This window comes from Lepus europaeus, chromosome 1 (genome assembly GCF_033115175.1).
Source record: "Lepus europaeus isolate LE1 chromosome 1, mLepTim1.pri, whole genome shotgun sequence".
NCBI lineage: Eukaryota > Metazoa > Chordata > Mammalia > Lagomorpha > Leporidae > Lepus > Lepus europaeus.
The window spans coordinates 113,736,861-113,758,065 of NC_084827.1; the positions used below are offsets into that span (position 1 = coordinate 113,736,861).

A 21,205-nucleotide genomic window follows, 5' to 3' on the forward strand; every position below is an offset into this window, starting at 1 on the left:
CTTCAGACAGCCAGTAACAATACAAAATCTCAGCGGCAAGCTACAGCTCAGTCCTGTGTTAGCAGGTTAAGCCTCAAGCCTTTAGCACTTTACTTTCATAGAAATTACGTGGGAGAAGCTTTCTGTAGGTGTCATCAGTCATCCTGTGCTGTTCGAGGGGAGCTACGGGAAGCAGTTCTCCTTTGTCAGAGAAAGGCCCCTGGGGTGGGAAGGACTCGGGGGTCTGACTCGGAGACATGCTAACTGTGAGATCTTCATGCAAATCAGTTTCCCTCGACCTCAGTTTCTTCATCGGGAAGGTGGGGGATAATATCCATCCTACAGAGTGGTCCTCAGACTGAAGGGGCCCCAGGCCTCAGAGCCTGCTGCATGCTGGTATACCACGTGCACTAGGAGACACATCTGCTGCTATCGGAGATGCCTTCCTCCACTCTCCTGGCTCTTCTGTTTCACCTCTTGTCGTCTCTGCACGGCAGAGGGCCTCACTAGGTTTTCTTCAAGTGTGTAACCTTTGAAGGTGAAGGTATGCTACATCCCACATCTGTGATGAGAAGTCTAAAACGAGAGACAACACAGAAGGGCCCTTCCTTTCATTAAAGAAGTTCCCAGTTTGACAGTCACCAGGGGTCTTTGTGCTTTTCTGATCCCTAGAGTCATCCTTGAAGTTACCTCATGGTACAGGCTGGCTGTTAGAGCTCTAGCCCTCACCTCTGTGTTCCAGGACCAAGGAAGGGAGGAGGAAGTGGAGGAGAGAAGTAAGGGATGGGGGGGTGGCAAAGAGGGGACCTAACTCCCTACTGCTAAGGAACTTTCTCAGAAGCCACCCATTTCCCATAGTGCCTCTTTAGCCAGAACTTAGTTCTATGGCCACATCCAAGGAGACCAGAAAATATGGTCTGGGTGAACAGCAACCCTAAATGAAATGTAATGAAGCAAGAGAGAACTGATATGGTTAGAACCAGCAGACGCTACCACAAGCAAACCACAGCCTCTTACAATTCATTTGCTTGAGTTTCACATGAGCCCCACTAGGCAGGTGAGCTGAACCACTGCAGCAGGGCTGACTCCCCTCCCGACTCAGCACGTGGAAAGACTCAGAGCTCCTCTTTTGTGTCGCTCCATGAACTTTACCATCTTAGTGTTTTAAACCCCTACTTCCAGTCCGTGTTGTGATGCTTCGACCTAGAGCTTTTGGCAGACTTAATGTCTGGTTCTCTGATTGGGAAGGGTCATCTCGTACTCTGACTTTAGCATCTCACTGGTCTCTTCTGATCAATAGTGGGCCTTCACTCTCTTGACTGTATCCTCTTCCATCTGTCACTGGGGAAAGGGGTGAGTAATCTGGGGTCCAGGTTGCAAGAGGAGAATTTTCATCATTTGAATACAAAATGATGTGCGTATCCTCATTGCTTAACCGGAGAGAGGGACCATAGCTTTTCTAGGATTCCCAAAGTGGTCTTAACCACAGTTAAGGTAGGACCCACTGCTCCAGGCTTCAAGGCCTTCTTTAAGGCTCTAGGTGTAGGCAGACCCCCAGCACCCTCACCATTGATTGTCAACCAGGGCCCAGGATGGGACCATAAGGTGTCAGAGAAAGTGTCAGAAATGGGTAACACCATGTTAGTGCAAAGATCAGACCTGGCTTCGAACCAGCAGCGATGGGCCAGCCTGCCAGCTTCCAGGATAGGATGTCAGGACCAAGCTCATGAGTCAGGATAGGCTTGGCGTTAGCTGCAGGATACTTGGTGCCTCAGGTTCAGGCAGGGACTGCGTGCAGCTAAGGCCAAGGAGCAAGTGCTGGATTCGTCCTAGTAATCTTCTTACTCAGCTTGGGAATGGTGTCTTATAACATCTTGGACTCCTTGGTACGTAGAATGGCACCTTGCAGGAAATCATCACTCAGTATATTTATTGAGCACAACTGAAAGAAAAGTGTAGGAATCAGGTACCCGGCTTAGATAAGGACCTGTAATACCGGAGATCCGATGGTGTCATGATCAATCTCTCTAGATGCTTCCTCCTAATCCTGGGAGTAGTGGCCATGTTCCTGATCCTCAGCTAGGAAGGCTTATTTTGCTCAACTCACGAATCATGAACCTAAATTTATATAAAGCATGGGCCACCCCTTGGTCTTCAGTACCATTCCATCTCCCTTCCCCATTTGGTTCCTGTGTGGACATCTAACGCTGACTTGGTTCTCACTCAAATTTCATCCAATCCTTGATACAGTTCTGAAGTTATGTTGTATGATTCCATATGTTCCTTGCCTTCCACAGACAACTGTATTTGGTATTGTGAATTTCTAGCACACACCTGCCACCAGTAGCTCTTCACCGTTCAACATTTTTACCATTCTGACATTTCCAAAAATCACTGGAGCTATTGATAACACTTTGTTCAAGAATGGTTAGAAGCACATCATGAGTTTGCCTCTCAGCAGCACAGGCTAAACCAGGAATCCTTCTCTTCTTCTTCCTTTATCAGGCCATCAGACATGAGGGAGTGTTGTTGCTACGGTGATGGGGCTCAGAGCAGGACCAAAGCATGATTGTGACCTCCAGAGGTGATGGTAACTGAACACATGTTTCCCAAGGGTCTTCCTCCTAAGTTTCCAGGGGCCTCCCAAAGAAAATGGATGTTGTCTTTTTGAAAACAGAATTATCCTACCAACAGATATCCTGAGGATCCTCCAGGATCTTTTTGTCTTCTTCTACTGCCATATGATTAATGTGACTGCTTTTTTCCCTCCATCATTAAAACTTGGTAGCTTCATTCGTGTCTTATGTGGTTACCTAATCTTTCCAAATAGATTTTCTAAACCATTAAGCTAGCAAGAATTCCCATTACTCCTTGACATTGGCATTCAGCCTACACTCCCTAACCAATGATAACCTCACCCAACCAGTTGGCTGTGTCCTTGTAGCATCTCTCTGCAGCAGGGATGGCCTGAACCCACCCCGCAGACTAGTGCTGAAGACGGCCAAGCAAATACAAGAAAGGCCAAGATCCTCAGAGCTTAATGAAGATTTTTTTTTTGTTTGTTTTCTACTTTACTTTTCTGTGGCTAGATCTGCCTTGAATCCTCTCAGGACATATCATGATCCCATTCTGATGACTAGTCCACCAGACTACACCGTTGCTTGGGATTGCTTTGCAAAGAGCCTTTTTTAAAAAAATCAGTTTATTTGTAAACAAATGTAAACTGCCAGGATGTCTGCCCACAGTTAGCTGTGTGTGCCAGTTGACTGTCTTCTTGTTATTTATAATTAGTAATTAGGAAATCATTGCTAATAATTATTCTTGACAGATATTGACTTCAGAGAATTATAGAAATATAGTTGTGATTGGGGATTATCAGTAGAAAAACTATGCTGATAATTATATTGAGATCTTTAAAGCCTGGGTCAATATTTCCAATTATCTTCACAGTTAGCTTTCAGATATTTACATTGTTTTGAAAAGGTAGACTTTGGCTTGCATAGATTCTACAAGTGTGAAACTGGCAGTCAGTTTTTAAAATATGTTGCAAAGCAATTATATGTAGAACTGAGAAAACACTTTTTTAAATGATCATTTGCACTGTCCTACAATCTTAGTAGTAAAAGGGACGCAGAAAAGTCGTTTTCTTTCTTTTGTTTCCTCTGCATGGATCATACCTACGACATTCCATTCAGATGAGAATCTGGTTGGTCGGTGAAGTATCACGGAGCAGGCACTTCCACCGCCTGCCTCAGTAACCCAGCCTGGCTTCTGACATTTGATGGTTGATGACTTAAAGGATTTCCAGGAAATGAATTGTTTTAGTGGTTTTGAGCATCTTTTTTTTTTTTTTTTTTTTTTTTAAGAAACCAAGCACAAACACTAAATCAATCCTTTGTGTTCTCACAATGCAATGGCTGGACTTCCTCATTTTCATCCTTTTTCTCACCACCTTTCCAGGTTTACCTATGAAATTGCACCAGTGTTTGTCCTCATGGAGCAGATAACACTGAAGAAGATGAGAGAGATAGTTGGCTGGTCGAGTAAAGATGGTGATGGGATATTTTCTCCTGGTAGGTTATCTTCTCTTTGACTCTCCTCAAGGTCTGCAGTATGGAGCCTTGGGAACCCTAAGTACAGAGTGGGGTTGAGGGAGAACAGTGACTTTAAAAAATAGTTTTGATCCCATGTCTTCCTGTCTTTGTTAGGATGAAGGCTAACAAGAATGCTGCATTCAATGTGAACTAACAAAGGCTGAGCCTGAATCTGTACAAACTGACAAAAGCTGTGTCTGGTTAATGCTGGACAACTCCATTCTACCAACAGCTGTTTGATTTTGCTGGGGATCAGTGAATCAAGACTATCAACCAATTGTTTGATTTCATCCAAAATAACATATCTACTTTGGATCTCCACTTCAAAGTAGATACAATAAGAATCTTTAAAATAAATAATTCTTGGAGGGCAAGGGGAGTTACAGAAGGTGTCAGAGACAGTGTGATTGTGTTCAGGTGAAGAGAAGAAAGAATTGCAATTATCCAGGCCATTCAAGCAGACCATGTATTTGCAGGTTTAATTGTGTAATTAATGTGAAAGTGATGGATCTGTGTTGGCCTGACATAGGTAGATAGTTCCCTTAGTTCTCCCTGTGTCTCTATTCAGTCAACACGAGTTTGTTTTTATTCTCATCAATTTAGAGCTCTCCTAAATGACTCAATAACTGATCCTTGAAGCAAGTTCTCAGGCAGGTGACCCAGCAATGTCATGGTTTCCTTCTGAAAGCTCCATTGCTTTCTCCTTCTCTGTCTCTCTGACTTAAGGAACAGATTCATCTTTGTTCGGTAAATAGATGGAGCAGAAAGTGGAAGCAAGAGGGTTGTAACTCACCTCTTTCTCTCTCTCTCTCTCTGCAGCCACTGCCCCTGCCTCCTCTTTATATTTCTGTCTAGGCTTCAGGTGGGCAGGGCACTGCAGTGTGTGAATCCCCTCCTGCGAAACTGTCCAGCTAGCTTTGGAAACCAGTGTCACTGTTTGTGTTCCCAGGGCAGAGTCCTGAGGGAAGGCCCTGGCAATGGGAAAGTCAAAGTCAGCAAAACTTGACTTCCTTCCTTTTCCTTTGGACCTCTCAGCCTTGTCTCCCCGAGCCTTTGTTGTTAGCAACAGTAACAGAACGCCCCCAACACCTCCCAATCTGTCTGCTTGCTGGCAGGGGGAGCCATTTCCAACCTGTACAGCATCATGGCTGCCCGCTACAAGTACTTTCCGGAAGTTAAGACAAAGGGCATGGCCGCCGTGCCCAAACTGGTCCTCTTCACCTCAGAACATGTGAGTTGGGGGTGCTTGCTCATGGATTGTGGTATTTTCCATGGGACTGTCTAACTTCTAACCTCGAACCTCTGTTTGTTGTAGAGTCACTATTCCATCAAGAAAGCTGGGGCTGCGCTTGGCTTTGGAACCGACAATGTGATTTTGATAAAGTGCAATGAAAGGTAGGCGAGGGAGAGTGAATATTAGGTTCTTGATATATGAAATGTGTTCATCTGTTAAATTTGTTTTATTGTGCTTAAGGACTGGCTCAGTACAGTGTGCCAAGCTGCTAATGGTCTGTTGAAAATATCGGATTAAATTACTTTTTTAGCTGCCGCTCAAGTTGTTTCACGCGCAATCTCATTGATTCTTCATTTTAATCTCTCTCCTTTTGCAATTCTTACAGGGGGAAGATAATCCCGGCTGATTTAGAGGCAAAAATTCTTGAATCCAAGCAAAAGGTATAATCTCCATGGAGCATTTAAAGTCCAGCAGATGTAAATTTTTTAAAAATTCCCTGCTTTGTGCCCCTAGACAATAAAAGTCCTTGATAATGTAAGAGGGCATTTTATTGTGTTCTAAAATTCTTTTAGCAGATATTTACTTGCTTCTAGCCTGTGAAATGAATTTAAAGCTGTGTCTGTATCCCGCCTTCATTGTGCCGAAGGATTAGTTTGGCATTCTTCAATAAATCAACTCCCTGGGCATCATGAAGAGACATAACCGAGCTTTTCAGTTGCTCCTGGTTAGGTATCCCCTCCTTTTAATAAATTCTCTTTTAGCCTAGGGTTCTTTTTAGCCAAGTACTTCCATGCCCTGGCAAATGGCCCATGTTACTTGGCAGATCCAGCCTCAACAAACTCCATTAAACAAAAAAATTTCATAGAACAGATGTATCCACAAGTCACTGCCAGGTAGCCGGCAGGCCATTTACCAACACATGGTTGTCCTGGTCGCATTCCTGTACCTCCTTCTCTATTTGTGGTTAGTTGTTGGGGGTCTCAGCAGAGACATGGATGGACAGAGCAAGGATTCAGATGGAGCTGAGCTTCCAAAACTCCAAGACTCATAGGTTTTCCCCTAACTTGCCTTAGCTCTATTACTCCATTTCCTCATTTATGTCTTGATCGTGTCAACATTTCACCATGTTCGCTATTAGTGAGTGTTTCGGCTTTTGTAGTAGGTAGGTTATTTTAAATAACCAAACAGTGCTTCAGTATAGTTATTATATCGGTACCATTTGAACAACACAGCACCCAAAAAGAAAATGTCCAGCTGAGATTGAAAACCACTGCCCATCACTCCAGAACCTCATGACTCTGCCCTTCTTTATTTCTTTGCCATAAGAACTTAACGCTATCAGGCTTACCATATGTTTTTACTTGACTTCGCTACTGTCTTTCACTGCCCTTTCCCCTACTACAGTATAAACTCTCCAGTGGCAGAATTCCTCCATTGTTGTGCTCACTGCTGTATCCCTGACACCTCCCACAGGACCTGGCAAGTGAGAATCACTCACAACATATTTGTTGAGTAAATGAACATGTGAGTGAATGGACCAGCGGAGAACGCTGCCCAATAGAGCAGCTGATACACAGCGGCTTTGCCAATCGCTGTTGGAAATAAATGCTCCTGCAGCTCTTCTGTGTCCCATGGAAATGAGCAAAGGACAAAGGTGACAAAGACTCATGCTCCTGTCTCTCTTCCCTTGCAGGGGTATGTTCCTCTTTATGTCAACGCGACGGCCGGCACGACTGTTTATGGAGCTTTTGACCCGATACAGGAGATTGCAGATCTGTGTGAGAAGTACAACCTCTGGCTGCACGTCGACGTAAGTGCCGTGACTCGCAGGGGGCTCCGTCCCTCCAGGGGTAGGAGCAGCTCTGCTTTGTGACTTGCCTCAGGCTTCTCCCAGCTGGCCCCTCTTGCCTGCATGCCACAGTGGATCCAGCCCTTCCCTGGCCCTCACGACTGGCACGTGCTGTGGACCTGGCCCGTCCTCTGGGACTCGTCCAGTCCCTTCCTGGCCAGTTGCTGTCCTCTGGGAGGGTCATCCTAGAGTACAGTCTCCATCACCTTTCCGGGTAGATATTTTTGATCAAATGGTTACAGACTAAAATACAGATGATTTCAGAGAAATACAGAGATTTTAGAGAAAAAAGATACAATGTATAGAAAAGTGCCATCAGTGTGCACACTCAGCGACCTACCTTCGCTCCAGCCATCTATGACATTTCTCTTTAAAAATGTGTATCTGTTACCTGTGGGACAAATCAGGCAGTGCATGGAAGGCGTTATCAACTAAGAGATTTAATCCTGAGTTTTCCCAACAATGCAAAAGGAGTGTTTTCACAGGTGTGACTAGGTGCAATTTTTCTTTCCCTCGGTCCATTCCCTTATGGATTTAAGTTCTTAGAACTGACCAGCGGGGTGATCTGCCCCGGGACAGAGCAAACACAGACTGCTGCTGGGATGTCATGTGGCATCCCATACTGCTCAGCGAGGGTGTGTATGGCGCCCACAGACACGGCTTGCCATTGCAGGAGCTGTTGGGGGAGCTGCCACCCCGGTGGGAGCTGCTACTCACCACCCTTTTCAGGAACTAGTGCAATTCTGCCTGAGGGGGAACCAGGGAGCAGGCCCCAGGGCTTTGCGTGGGTTCCAGGGCCATCCGGGGGCACCGTGAGGCGCTCCAGGCTCAGACCTGACTGGCCTGCATCCCTGGGCAGCTGCTCTGACGTTGCCCTGGGGGAACTTTTGGAGAAGAGTCCCACAGTGAACCATCACTACTGCTTGCTTGTTGCTTTGAGTTCCGTCTCACGTGGTGTGACCGGCTCGGGAGCCTTACGCATCACCACAGCCCTGTGCCTCTCTTTCTTTTCCTTGCAGGCCGCCTGGGGCGGGGGGCTGCTCATGTCGAGGAAGCACCGCCATAAACTCAGCGGCATCGAAAGGTAGGGGCGAGCGCACGGGGCCTCCTCCTCCATCCAGAGCAGCAAATGCATGGCCCTGCGCTGCCTGCCGCGCCTGCCCGCCCTGCTCCCTGGCATCTCCATTCAGTCCGTGCACACTTGGTTCAGCTGGCCTTTCTTGAGCACTTATCGTATGATCCATTTCCCAGCCAGACGAGTCCTCAAGGAGCTGGCAATTTTTTTTTTTAAATTTATTTAGTTACTTGAAAGAGTTATAGAGAAGGAGAGCCAGAGGCAGAGAGAGAGAGAGAGAGATCTTCCATCTATTGGTTCACTCCCCAAATAGCCACAACTGCCGGGGCTGGGCCAAGCCGAAGCCAGGAACCAGGAGCTTCTTCCAGGTCTCCCACATGGGTGCAGAAGCCTAAGGACTTGGCCTATGCTCCAGTGCTTTCCTAGGCACTTTGGCAGGGAGCTGGATCAGAAGTGGAGCAGCCAATACTGGCACCGGTGCCCATATGGGATGCTGGCATTGCAGGTGGAGGTTTAACTTCCTACGCCACAGCACTGGCCCTGCAGTAGACATTTAGAGGGAAGAAAATAAGTAAGTGGTCTCAATACCCTGTGGTAAACCTAACAGTAGATGAAATTGCAGGTACCACGTAGGAGGGAAGCGAGGCTAGGTAGGAGAGCTGGCCGAGGGCTTGGGAAGGGCCCCTGACTCCCATTCCACTTCCTCCTGCTCGTTGGCCAAGACCCTTGCCTCCCTTCACTTCCTATCTTTTCCATGGTCTGAGTTCAGTGGGTGGTCTAAGCAACACAGGAGACTGACCTGACTCCCAGGTATCCACCCATCATGAACTCACGTGCATTCATGCCACGCATGCTCTTCAAAAGGTTCCTGGAAGAAGACTGAAAGCAGAAGTGTGTTAAATTTTGAAATCCGTCGTAGTTTTCTCGTAATGTGCCTTTTTATGTGTGTGTGTGTGTGAATTCCAGGAGACGCCTGGCATTTCCTGAGTACCGCTGAGCACCACGCACCCAGTGGCATGGATGTGAATGTTCAGTTGCCTGCCTCTGCCCAACCATCCATGGGACTTTTCTTTTAAAAATGCATGTGGGGCCAGTGTTGTGGTGTAGGGGGTTAAGCTGCTGCCTCTGACACTGACATCCCCTCTGGGTGCTGGTTCGAGTCCTAGCTGCTCCACTTCCCATCCAGTTCCCGGCTAATGGCCTGGAAAAAAGCAGTGGAAGACAGCCCAAGTGCCTGGGCTCCTGCATCCCATGGGAGACCTGGAAGAAGCTCCTGGCGTCAGCCTAACCTAGGCCCAGCCATTGTACTCATCTGGGGGCTGAAGTAGCAAATGGAAGATCTCTCTGTCTTATCTCCCTCTCTTTCTGTAACTCTGGCTTTCAAATAAATAACCAAATGAATCTTTAAAAATAAAAACAATGCATGTCTGATGCAGGCAGGAAAAATTAGGCTGCACATGGAAGGGTTTGCCCTACTGAAGCTTACATTCCAGTGACCTCAATGTTCATAAATACAAGTAGGTCTCTAACCTGTCTCGTTGCAAAGAAAACTGAAACAAGGCTAGGTAACAGTGAGTACAAAATAAGCTAATGTTTAAAATTTTATTGATTTATTTGAAAGAATGACAGACACAGAGAGACAGACAAAGAAAGAGAAACATCCACTGGTTCACTCCCCAAATGCCTACAACAACCAGGGTTGGGCCAGGCTAAAACCAAGAGCCCAGAAACTCCCTCTGGTCTCCCATGTGGGTGGCCCCAGCCCAAGTACTTGGGCCATCATCTGCTGCCTCTCAGGCATATTAGCAGGAAGCTGGATCGGAAGCAGAGACAGGACTGAAGCTCAGGTGCTGACAGAGGATGTAGGCACCCCATGCTACAGCTTACCTCGCTACACCACACAGCCCACCCCAAGGAATGCTATTTTAGCCTGGGCAGTCAGAGGCCTTTCCATGGGCTGACATTCAGCAGATGCTGGGCTAAAGGGAGACAGGAAGCAAGGATATGGAGAGGAATGTTCTAGGCCGTGGGAATGGCAAGTGCAAAGGTCTTGAGGCAGGACAGTTCTTGGTGAGATGAGGACCAGCAGAGAGGCTGGGGACTGGAGCAGCATGGGAGAGGCGAGAGCAGACGGGTCAGAGGTACAGGCAGCAGGTGTCAGGAAAGCACACGAGTGGCCTCTTGTAGCAGAGCTGGTGCTCCTTCTGCTTTTGCTCACTCTGCTCTCTGAAGTCCAAAAGGCCAGGAACAAAGCGAGTGAGTCTGGCTCCTTGAAGCTTAAATATCCAACCCTATACCTTGGAGGATGATACATGAAGTGTGGATGAGCCAACCTAACTGTAATTTAGATTTTTCAGGCAATTTTCTTTTCCATCTTTGAACCTGGGAAAATTTGAATCATTTTGTGCCATATTTGTTTTCCTTCCTTTTTTATTTTTAAAGACTTATCTTATTTATTTGAAAGTCAGAGTTATATACAAGGAGAAGGAAAGGCAGAGAGAGTGAGGTCTTCCATCTGCTGGTTCACTCCCCTAATGGCCACAATAGCCAGAGCTGTGCCAATCCGAAGCCAGGAGCCAGGAGCTTCTTCCTGGTCTCCCATGTGGGTTCAGGGGCCCAAGGGCTTGGGCCATCTTCTACTGCTTTCCCAGGCCACAGCAGGGAACTGGATCAGAAGTGGATCAGCCGGGACTCGAACCAGCACCCATATGGGATGCCGGCACTTCAGGCGACAGTTTTACCCGCTACGCCGCAGTGCCAGCCCCAATTTTTTTTTCTAACATTTTAAAGCATGTATGTATTGTAAAGGAAACTGAATCCATGACATGTCTTACTGCATTCCATTTGTAGCAGCAAGGAATCATTTACTTCAAACCTTTAGGGCATTCAGAAAACCATTTAAGACATTTGATGAGATCTAAATATAATTTTTTAATGACTTGGCAGATGACAGCAATGAGAACATTGATCAAGTTCACTACCATTTAAATATGGCTCATCCTGCTGCTTGTTCATCCGATAAGTTAACTTTTCTTGGAACTGTTTCTCATTGTCTTTCATTGTGCACATCAGGAAAAGCACTGCAGGTCCTCATCTCCTCTCGGTGAGGACAGCACACATGTACATTACATCCGTTTCCCTCCATAGGGCCAAGGCAACATGGAGAGGTTACAGATTCATAGCAGGGGTTCAGCTCCAGGGGAGCAGCAGCCATCTAATTCCGAGACATTGTTCTGTTAGATTTCCTTCACAGAGATCAACAAGCAAAGTCCGGCCAGGCCACTGGGAAGGAGTCTGAAACCACTGAAGCAGGCTGCCCAAGTTTTGATCATAATATATGACACTTAGTTGTTTCTGTAATGTCCTAGCGAGCGTGCTCCTTTACCAATCTAATCATGTCTGACAGAGTGGCGCGGTTGCTAGGAGACCGTGCTTGTAAAACTATCATTGCAGCCCAAACTGGCAGAATCATGCTCACTTAGCACGTAAACAACACTGTGAGGTCGGCGAAGTCCAGAATAGTCCAGCTGATCTTAGCTGTCACTCTTCCTAGTGGTTCCTAAGTAGCTAGGTCAGCACCACCTTCCAGCCCTTTGTGTAAATTAGAACAGAGAGGCCGGAAGAAGCCGAAGCGTGCCTGCAGGGAGTGGTTAGGAACGCTGGCTCTGCAGCTAGGTTCCTGGGGCTTGGATCTTGGCTCCACTACTTCCCAGCTCTGTGGCATTAAGTTATACATGAAGGACCTTCAAAAAGTTCATGGTAAATTTCCATTTTGGGGGGCACCCAATAAACTTATCTTTTCATCCCGTTTTCCCGTGAACTTTTTTTTTAGACAGGCAGAGTCTAAAGGAAGAGAGAGGTCTTCCTTTTTCTGTTGGTTCACCCCCCAAGTGGCCACTTTGGCAGGCGTGATGCGCCAATCCGAAGCCAGGAGCCAGGTGCTTCCTCCTGGTCTCCCATGCGGGTGCAGGGCCCAAGGACTTGGGCCATCCTCCACTGCACTCCCGGGCCATAGCAGAGAGCTGGCCTGGAAGAGGGGCAACCGGGACAGAATCCGGCGCCCCAACTGGGACTAGAACCCGGGGTGCCAGCGCCGCAGGCAGAGGATTAGCCTGTTGAGCCATGGCTCCGGCCATCCCATGAACTTTTTGAAAGGCTCTCTTGTTTAACCTTTTTGTGCATCTGTTCGTCCATCTAAAGCAGAAGTGATAATAGTGCCTACATCATGGGGTGGTTGTGAGAATTACGTGTGCTAGGCACCACCCTAAGCATTTCTGTTAACTCATTTTGCCTTTTATTCAGTGTTGTGAGGTGGCCCCTGCCCACTTTCCAAATGAGAAAGCTGAGGCACAAGAGAAGTTATGCAACTCACCCGAGTTGGCAAAAGCCAGAGCCAGGACCCAGACTTGGAGAGTCTGGTCCCAAAGCCTGAGTTCTCACCCATGATGCCACAGTGATATTCTACCCACAGCTCTCAGGACCCCAGGACACACGCTCAGTGCCTCGTGGACGTTAGCTCTAGTGTTAACAGTTACTTAGAAGGGACGATCTGCAATATCACAGCCTGGGACTGCCTGGGAAGTTCTCTGCTTGGCTGGTCAGTTTAGAAGAATGGGCATCGGGAACATTTATGCATGAGTTGACACGGGTGGTGTTTTCTTCAAGAGGATGCATGCCTCTCTCAGTTCCTACGCCTTCGCTCCAAACTCTCATGTGCTTCTTTCAGGGCCAACTCGGTCACCTGGAACCCTCACAAGATGATGGGCGTGCTGTTGCAGTGCTCGGCCATTCTCGTCCGGGAGAAGGTCTGTACGCCGTCCCCAGACTCGCGGGTGGCCGCACGTCCTTGAGAGGGCACGAGAAGAGAAAGCCTGGGGTCCTTTTGCAGTCCTTGCTGGCCGCCTTAGCAGACTGGCAGCCCGTTGTCAGAGCTCCTGGTCCTGCCCTTGTGGCGAGCCTGGCTTCCCCTCTGCACGCTTGCTGCCAGCTGCCCTCACTCCTCGTTCAGTCCCCAGGCGCTGTGAGTGACAGGGCCGCTAGGGGAATTATAGGCATGGAGGGTCCCTTCGTGTCCGCACAAACAAGGGTGATCACGTGCAGTTGGCTGAGGCGCCCAACGAGTTCTGTCCTCGGTGAGGACAGAAGGTGCTCTCTGGAACATACTTTGTGTTCTTATATTTTATGGTCCCAAGAGCTGAAATAAACGAGGTAGAACCAGAACTACAAATAGCAACTTAGGACAGCAAGGAAGGTTAGCCACCAGGTGTTTGAGAATAGGCTCGTGCTCGTTTGCCTTCTCTACACACCTAGCACTGTGTGCCGCATTGCCCTGCAATGCTCTGCTGCTCCAATGACGCTTCTGCATGCCGGGGCGTTCCAAAAGTCTCCAGCCAGTGGAGCCAGGCTCTTTACTTCGCTCAGCTGGGAAGTCCCTATGGAGCTCCTAGGAGATCCCCCAGAAGTTGGGAGGACAATTTCTTCACAATAGGAAACCGTGCCACCCCCTGAGGAGGTTCACATCCCTAACCCTTGCCCATTGGCTGCCACAGCACTTCCCCGTCTTTGAAACAACCCAATCACCCATGCGTAGTTCCAAATGCCACTGAAAGGGACAGTGGGGCCCTGTTTGTAGGCATCTGAGACCAAAGATGAGTTTCTAATCCAAGTGACAGAAGAAGGGGCAAAGGTTTATCCAAGGGTGAGCTGAGGGCAGGACATCAGAACAAGGGCAAGTCTGATGAAGACATCAGAGGCCAGGTTGCCGGTGACCCCAAATCCCTCCTAGCCGGCCCCACTTCAAGGTTGTGTCATCTGTGGATACAGACGCACCCTTCTTGATTCTCACGATAGGGGATACTCCAAGGATGCAACCAGATGTGTGCAGGATACCTCTTCCAGCCAGACAAGCAGTACGATGTCTCCTACGACACCGGGGACAAGGCAATTCAGTGTGGCCGCCACGTGGACATCTTCAAGTTCTGGCTGATGTGGAAAGCAAAGGTATGAAGCGGGGACTCAGGAAATAGAGCAGAAATGCAATTTTCAGACTGGCTGGCAAAAGAGAGGCGACGTTGGGTCACAGAGAACTCGCTCTGGGTGTAATGAATATCTGCATAATGGAGTTAACCCCATTGTTTTAGCTTGCGAAAGAAATAACTATCTCCTGTTCCCTCCTGTTCAGTCTCCTGAATTTGAATGATCATAAAGTTTTTTTACAACTTCCTCTTATGATGAAAAATTATGCCAAGATAAAGATTTCCACAGCAATCCTCAGAGATACTGAAATTATTTAGTACAGAGAGAGATGACAGGTAAAATTACTGCATTACTCTGGATAGAACTCTGAATCCCTTTAGGAGGCCTCTCATTGTGAGACCTATAAGACAGTTTTAAGTTCTGTTGAAATAATGGCATTCCCATTATCTATATTTTCTTCACCATTTTGGACAGTGCAGACTTTGGAGAAATCCTGCTACACTGAAACATGGCGCATCTGTGTACATCACCCCCTTGGTTTGCATTCTAGAACCTTCGGGAAAAAAAAGCTAATAATTGGAATTTTCCCCAAAATTTGAGTGAGGGCCACTGTGTGGGGAGTTTCCTGCTTGGCCAGTGCTGGACTCCACCCGGCCTGTTAGCTATCTGCAAGTCAGCCTCGTGCATCTGCCCTCCTTGTTAACACAGACCCACTCAACAGCCCAGTGCTGCTGTTGTCATCAGCCGAGCTGGCTTTCGAGACTCACGCTCAACCAGTCTGTCAGTAGCTGGAGCTGTTGCAACCTCCAGGCACGCACTGGGCACCCTGGCAGTGATGATATTGTGCCCTGTGGAAGGTAGCCTGCATAGAAAGGTGTGGGATAAGTGTGGCCAGCATACACTGCTGGGAAAGATGGTGGGAACTTTCCAGGTGTATATGAAGAACCAGTTATTTGCTCTTTTTTAAAAAAAAAAAAAAAGTCTTTAGTTTTATTTATTTGAAAGGCAGAGAGAGAGAGAGAGAGACAGAGAAAGAAACAGAGATCTCCCTTCTCCTCTTCACTCCTCAAATGCCCACAGCCTGGAGCTGGGCCAAGCAGAATCCAAAAGTCTGGAACTCAACCACACTGAGCCATCATTACTGCCTCCCAGGGTCTGTATTGGAAGGGTGCTGGAATAGGACATGGAGCCAGGGCTCAAACCAAGCTCCAGTGTGGGATGTGAGCCTTCCAAGCAGCATTTCCACTGCTGTGCCAAACACCCACCCCTGTTGCTTGTTATTTTAACCTCTCCTAGATCAATGCAATAAAGATGAATGGCTAGAGAAATGAAATATACAAAGTACAAGCCACTTTTTTAAAAATATTTTATTTATTTATTTGTGAGGTAGAGTTACAGACAGAGAGAGGGAGAGACAGAGAGAGAGGTCTTCCATCCGCTGGTTCACTCCCTAAATGGCTGCAACAGCTGGAACCAGGCCAATCTGAAGCCAGGAGCCAGGAACTTCTTCCAGGTCTCCCACGTGGGTGCAGGGGCCCAAGGACTTGGGCCATCTTCTACTGCTTTCCCAGGACATAGCAGAGAGCTGGATCAGAAGAGGAGCAGCTAGGATGCCAGCACAACAGGCAGTGGCTTTTACCTGCTATACCACAGCACCAGTGCCAAGCCACAAGCCATTTTTTTAATTAGATCCAATGGACATAAAATGACTCTGTCAAGTTGCTTCAAGCATTTCTTTATTACTTGATCTCAGTTTCTGTATTGATCTCATTGTGGATCAGTTACAGTTTGCAATCTGTGGCCTGAGTCCACAGATGACACTCTGAGTGTCGCTATCCTAAAGCAAACCAACAAAAGAGGCCTCAAGACCAGGCTGTGAATAACCAGCAGGAAGCTACAAGCCCTGCTGAGAATAACTCAAGAGACGAGAGTGCTTCAAATGAGAGAGCAGGCCCCCTTCATTCGTTGCAAGCAGAACTGCGGAGTTGCTGTGTGTGTTTACTTAGATGGTTCTTCCTACCATCTCAAAGAATGCTCTTTGTATATTTCCCATGGATAAGAACAGCTTAGCCTTCCCAAAGGCCCATCACCGGGATGTGCAACCTGTCATTAACAAATGCGACTTTTCTCTTTAAAACAGGGCACAGTGGGATTTGAAAATCAGATTAACAAATGCCTGGAACTGGCTGAGTACCTCTATGCCAAGATTAAAAACAGAGAAGAGTTTGAGATGGTGTTCGATGGCGAGGTAGGTTGTCATCATGGCCCGGGTGCACCATGCTTCCAGAACAACTGCTGAGGGCAGCTCCTCCAGCCAGGTTGCCCCACAGTGCCGGCAGCTGCTTCTGCATCTTCACCCAGCTGCACCCTTCGTTAATTCCCTCCGTGATCCTGAAATTTTCTTTTGGGAGGACTGAGGTGACCCTTCTAAAACTGTTACTGTCAGCCAGCGTTTGCAGACAAGAGGTCTCTCCTTGCCTATCAGGACTGAATTCTTCATCATTCTAGGGTTTGCCTTGTGTTAAATTCCCGTGATAAAGTGCTTCTCTTGTCTAAGAAGCTTATATGATGGGGCTACCCTGGCTGCCCAACTCTGCTTCGAGAGTAGGATTCTACTTTACAGAGACCCCTTGAAAGGATGGCCAGGTAAAATCATCGCTGCCCAGAAATCACACCCAGTGAAGTACCAGGGATCTTCCAGAAGTTCATAGGAGCTGCATATGAGGAAAAAAACAGGCATGAGTTCCAAAACTTTTGTACCAAAATGAACTTAACTTTTAATTCCATTTTCCATAATTTTTAATGTACCTCCATATTTATCATATCAGTGTTTACTGAGTACCTGCTTTATGCCAGATCTTATGCCAAGGCCTGGGCTAGATGGCATTGGCCCAGACAAACACTGTCTGCAGCTCCCGGTTGAATAAAGAAAGAAGAGGAGCCAGGGTTGAATGAAAGAAAAACCCACTCAGAACCCAGTATAATGCATTCAACCCTTATCTATTTATCAGGCAACCTACTTTTATTAGGGAATAAAACCCCAAGAGTCACAAAATGAGCAAAAAAGAGCCCTGAGCAATTAAAATCAATGTGATAGCGCTCAAACATCTGACCCCTGTGGTCTTACTCTGGTATTTACACTAGGTCATATATGCTAATACTCGTGGCAGATTGAGCACAGCAAATTTGATGTCTCAGGGCAGTTAGAGGCAGGCACGGAGGGAGGGAACTGACACACGATAACATGTACTCAGGAACATCTCTTTATCAACAAAATAAATTGGCTCAAGCACCTTCTATGTGGAGGGGACCACAGTTTGGCAAGATGCATAAGAACATGTTTCCAGCGACACAGGTGTAATGAATGGTAACATTTCCATGTTTAAAGGTGGTGACATTAGTTATGTAGAAAATTGGCTGTGGGGCTCTCTTACCAGACCTGATTGGAGAAAGAAGGTCTCGTTTTCCCCGGCGTGGAAGTGACAGGGCCTTTGAGGTAGACCCAACCTCTTTCTTTGATCTGAGTGACCGCCATCAAGGCCACATGGGTTTAGGAACAGCTTTCTTTCAAGTGCTCATCATATTCTTCGTTTTTGTTTGTTTCGCTTGTTTGTGACAAATCTCTGCAGCCTGAACACACCAACGTCTGTTTCTGGTATATTCCACCGAGCCTCAGGGGCGTTCCCGACAGCCCTGAGCGGCGGGAGAAACTCCACAGGGTATGTGTGTATCGACTCACTCTTTGTCTCCTCTACTCCTCTGTGAGCTCCCTGACTGCTCAGGACTCATTTGTTCCAGTTCCCTTCTGGCGGGGGAGAAAGAAAACATAGCAACTTGGGGTGGGCTTCCAGCAATGGGGTGTTGGATGCCATCTTGCCATATTTTTCTTGGGTCTGCATTGTCCTCTGGCTGTGAGTCAGATACAATAGGATGCCTTAGGTGTGCATTCCACCTGCAAAAGAGGTTCAATGTAGGGCAAGTGAGTAACAGACATATTCCTAGGAACACTCTGTGTTAAAGTGTATCTGATAATACCTTTTACAAAGTTCCAATCTCCAGCCATCCATTTCCACATCTAGCTCATTCCGAGTTGGTATGGTGGTGTTGAGTTTATGTAATATTTCATTCATCCAACCATTCAACAATTTGTGAAACAATCAGCATGCCAGGCAGTCCCCTGGGTCCTGGGTTACACAGGAGCCATGGTTCGTGGTGTTCCCTGTGGAAGCGTCTTTGATCTTGTTTTCCTTTTTGATTTTATCATCACTGTTCCATGACTGACTTTCAGAATTCAGCCACATGGTACTTTCTAGAGAAAAGATTGGGTAGATTTAAGTAGTCATTAGATGTTAGGCACTGAAGATAACCTGCATACAAAATATTTCCTTGCCTTTATGTCAGGATAAACACAACTAGTACAAAGCAAGCTGCGTTGAATTGTTAAAAAAAGAGAGAGTGTGAATGTCAGTTTTGAGTGTTGTTTTGTGTTTTCCATCACAAGGTGGCTCCCAAAATCAAAGCTCTGATGATGGAGTCGGGCACCACCATGGTTGGCTACCAGCCTCAGGGGGACAAGGCCAACTTCTTCCGGATGGTCATTTCGAACCCAGCTGCTACCCAGTCTGACATCGACTTCCTCATTGAGGAGATAGAAAGACTGGGTCAGGATCTGTAACCACCCTTGGCGGAACACGAGTTCGTGGGAATTCTCGCTTCCTTCTGGCCCTCTAGACCCAACCTCTATGAGTTGCTGACCCGCCCTGTCCAAACCTTCCTTCAGCTTGTTTGTTAGAGTTCGCAGGAATAATGCTCTTTTTAACAAGTTGCACATTAGAAACACAGTACATATGTACAGTTATATATATATACCTCTCTATATATATATGAATAGCGAGTGGGGCTTAGTAATAGACCACAGCATGTTGCTGAGGGGCTAACCATGCTGCAAACCAGCTTGCCCATCAACCGCAGACAAGATGTTTTCCAAAAGGCTGTGACCTGGGGGCTCAGGGGGAGTGTTGGTGGTGGGAGTGGGGCTCTCTGCCAGTGCTTCTCCCACTGAAGTCACGATGGATGAGATCCACACCACGGGCTGACAAGAGCCACACGCTCCCCATTAGCGTCCTGCTGGGGGACAACAGTCCTTGTTACAGGTGTACTATTGCCGTTATTTTTAGAGATTATTTTGTGTAGACTGTGTAAATTACTGTTACCTGGGGGGCAGTGGGGAGGGGGAAGGGAAAACTCATGTAATGATTCCAATGACTGTTTAATTGTAGGTCAGTGAAATATTTGCTTATTTATATCCAGAGATTTATCATGTTAAAGAGCATCTTGTATTTTCGTCCCATTTGTAATGTATCTTATTTATATATTAATGAAGTAAGTTCTGAATACTGTTTATGGTATTTCTGTGCTTTTGTGAGCCAAAGAGAAAAGATCAATATTAGCGAGACTTGTATTTATCTTAAGAGTGCCCTTACAACAATGATTTAAATGTAAATGTACTGTGTGTGAAAGAACTCTGATACTGTACATAGAGTAATATATATGGAAATCCTATTCCTTCGTAGCATCTGCTCTTACGTAACCTCTCTGTCTGGCTGTATGTCTTGGCGTTCTCGATGCTTTTGTAGCACTGTTGGATAATACCTAGCTCTCCTGTCATTTTGTAGTGTTCATGACCAATCTCTGTGACTCGCTTAGCTGAAACCTAAGGCAATGTTTCTGAAGATCTCAGATAAGTCGGCCAGTCTCACAACTGTCTTCAAAGAAGGGAAATTCACACTGTGCGGTTTAGAGTATGCAAGAAGAATATAAATAAATAAAAATATTCTCCATGGAGAATTTGAACAAAATTTTCTCCCTTTTGTGTCTCATACAGAGGGTGGTGTTTCTAGCTGGGGTTCCTCGGATCACCCCTGGTCTGTTCCCTTTCCGCTGGGGGACGTGCAGCGCCCCATCGAAGCCGAGGCTGGGCGCCCTGTGATAGTTCCCTGAACCTCTGGTCTATAAAATCGCTACGACTGCAGTCCACGCCTTGAGAAAGGACAGTGGCCCTGTTTCTTATTTGCCTTATTAGTCTCAACGTGTAGGTCCAGTCATTCAGGCACTCAGCAAACATTCCTTCCTGTGCTGCCTCGGGCACACAGGTGAGCATGGTGTGTATGACAAAGACCCCTTCTAATGGGATGTCTGTGGTATCCGAGTGCCTCCAAGACCACAAGTCACTGTGCAAGCTGCTTCGGCGTGTGCATTGGCTCCAGGTCACTTTGCTCGGGAGAAACATGTTTTGGTGCTGCTGTCATTAGGACTTTCTGTGATGTCCCACTGAATTGTGACAACACTGTCTCGATCATTTGGAATGCAGAGCGTTCCCTAGTTAGCAGGTGTAGGGATTAGAGAAGAGTCATTTGTAATGAGCACACTGACTGCGTGTGTAACCGTCATGCTAAACAAGCCAGACTCCACGGGGGTGACCCTGTTTATGCTCTCTCCCGCTGACTTCTTCCATGTTCCTGCTTAGATCCAGTTCAATCTTGTGGCTTTTCTGGCCTCTTGGGCAGTTCCATTTCCGTGCTGACACTCAGTACTGTCCATTTTTTCTGAATTGTAGCCGTGTCGCAAGTAGGATCCTGTGGTTTTAGTTTGCTTTGTCATGAAGCGCTTTTTGGAAGGCTTCTGCTGGGGTCCTGCCCCCTCACTGCAAGACCTCGACCCCTTCATGGTCAAGGTCTCTCTTCCTGCAGCCCCCTAGGAGTCAGATGCTTTGCCCCGAGGTCCTGGCAGTGTACTCTGTCCCGACCGTAGGCTGAGATTCCTCCTTCAAGCAGTACTCTCAGACGGGGTCCTGTTTATTTAAGGTCAGGAACTGTGGATCACAGGAGGGAGTTTTTTCTAAAAAGATCATACATGTGTTAGATAAAGGCTAACAGTGACACTGTAGTTGAGTGCCAGTCCTCAGCTTGACATCACAGGACACGATCGGTACCTTACAG

General features: G+C 47.1%; 1 protein-coding gene across 1 annotated transcript in view; it reads left to right on the top strand.

The window, feature by feature from the left end:
- Window positions 1–18,882, top strand: part of GAD1 (glutamate decarboxylase 1) — a 39,792-nt gene extending 20,910 nt beyond the window's left edge. Inside the window, exons 6-16 of the mRNA XM_062200340.1 lie at window positions 3,940–4,052; window positions 5,189–5,304; window positions 5,389–5,468; window positions 5,693–5,747; window positions 7,001–7,117; window positions 8,176–8,240; window positions 12,958–13,036; window positions 14,082–14,231; window positions 16,348–16,455; window positions 17,837–17,926; window positions 18,709–18,882. Coding sequence (XP_062056324.1) covers window positions 3,940–4,052; window positions 5,189–5,304; window positions 5,389–5,468; window positions 5,693–5,747; window positions 7,001–7,117; window positions 8,176–8,240; window positions 12,958–13,036; window positions 14,082–14,231; window positions 16,348–16,455; window positions 17,837–17,926; window positions 18,709–18,882 — 1,147 coding nt within the window. The remainder of the gene's footprint in view (window positions 1–3,939; window positions 4,053–5,188; window positions 5,305–5,388; window positions 5,469–5,692; window positions 5,748–7,000; window positions 7,118–8,175; window positions 8,241–12,957; window positions 13,037–14,081; window positions 14,232–16,347; window positions 16,456–17,836; window positions 17,927–18,708) is intronic.
- The last annotated feature ends 2,323 nt before the right edge of the window (window positions 18,883–21,205 follow it).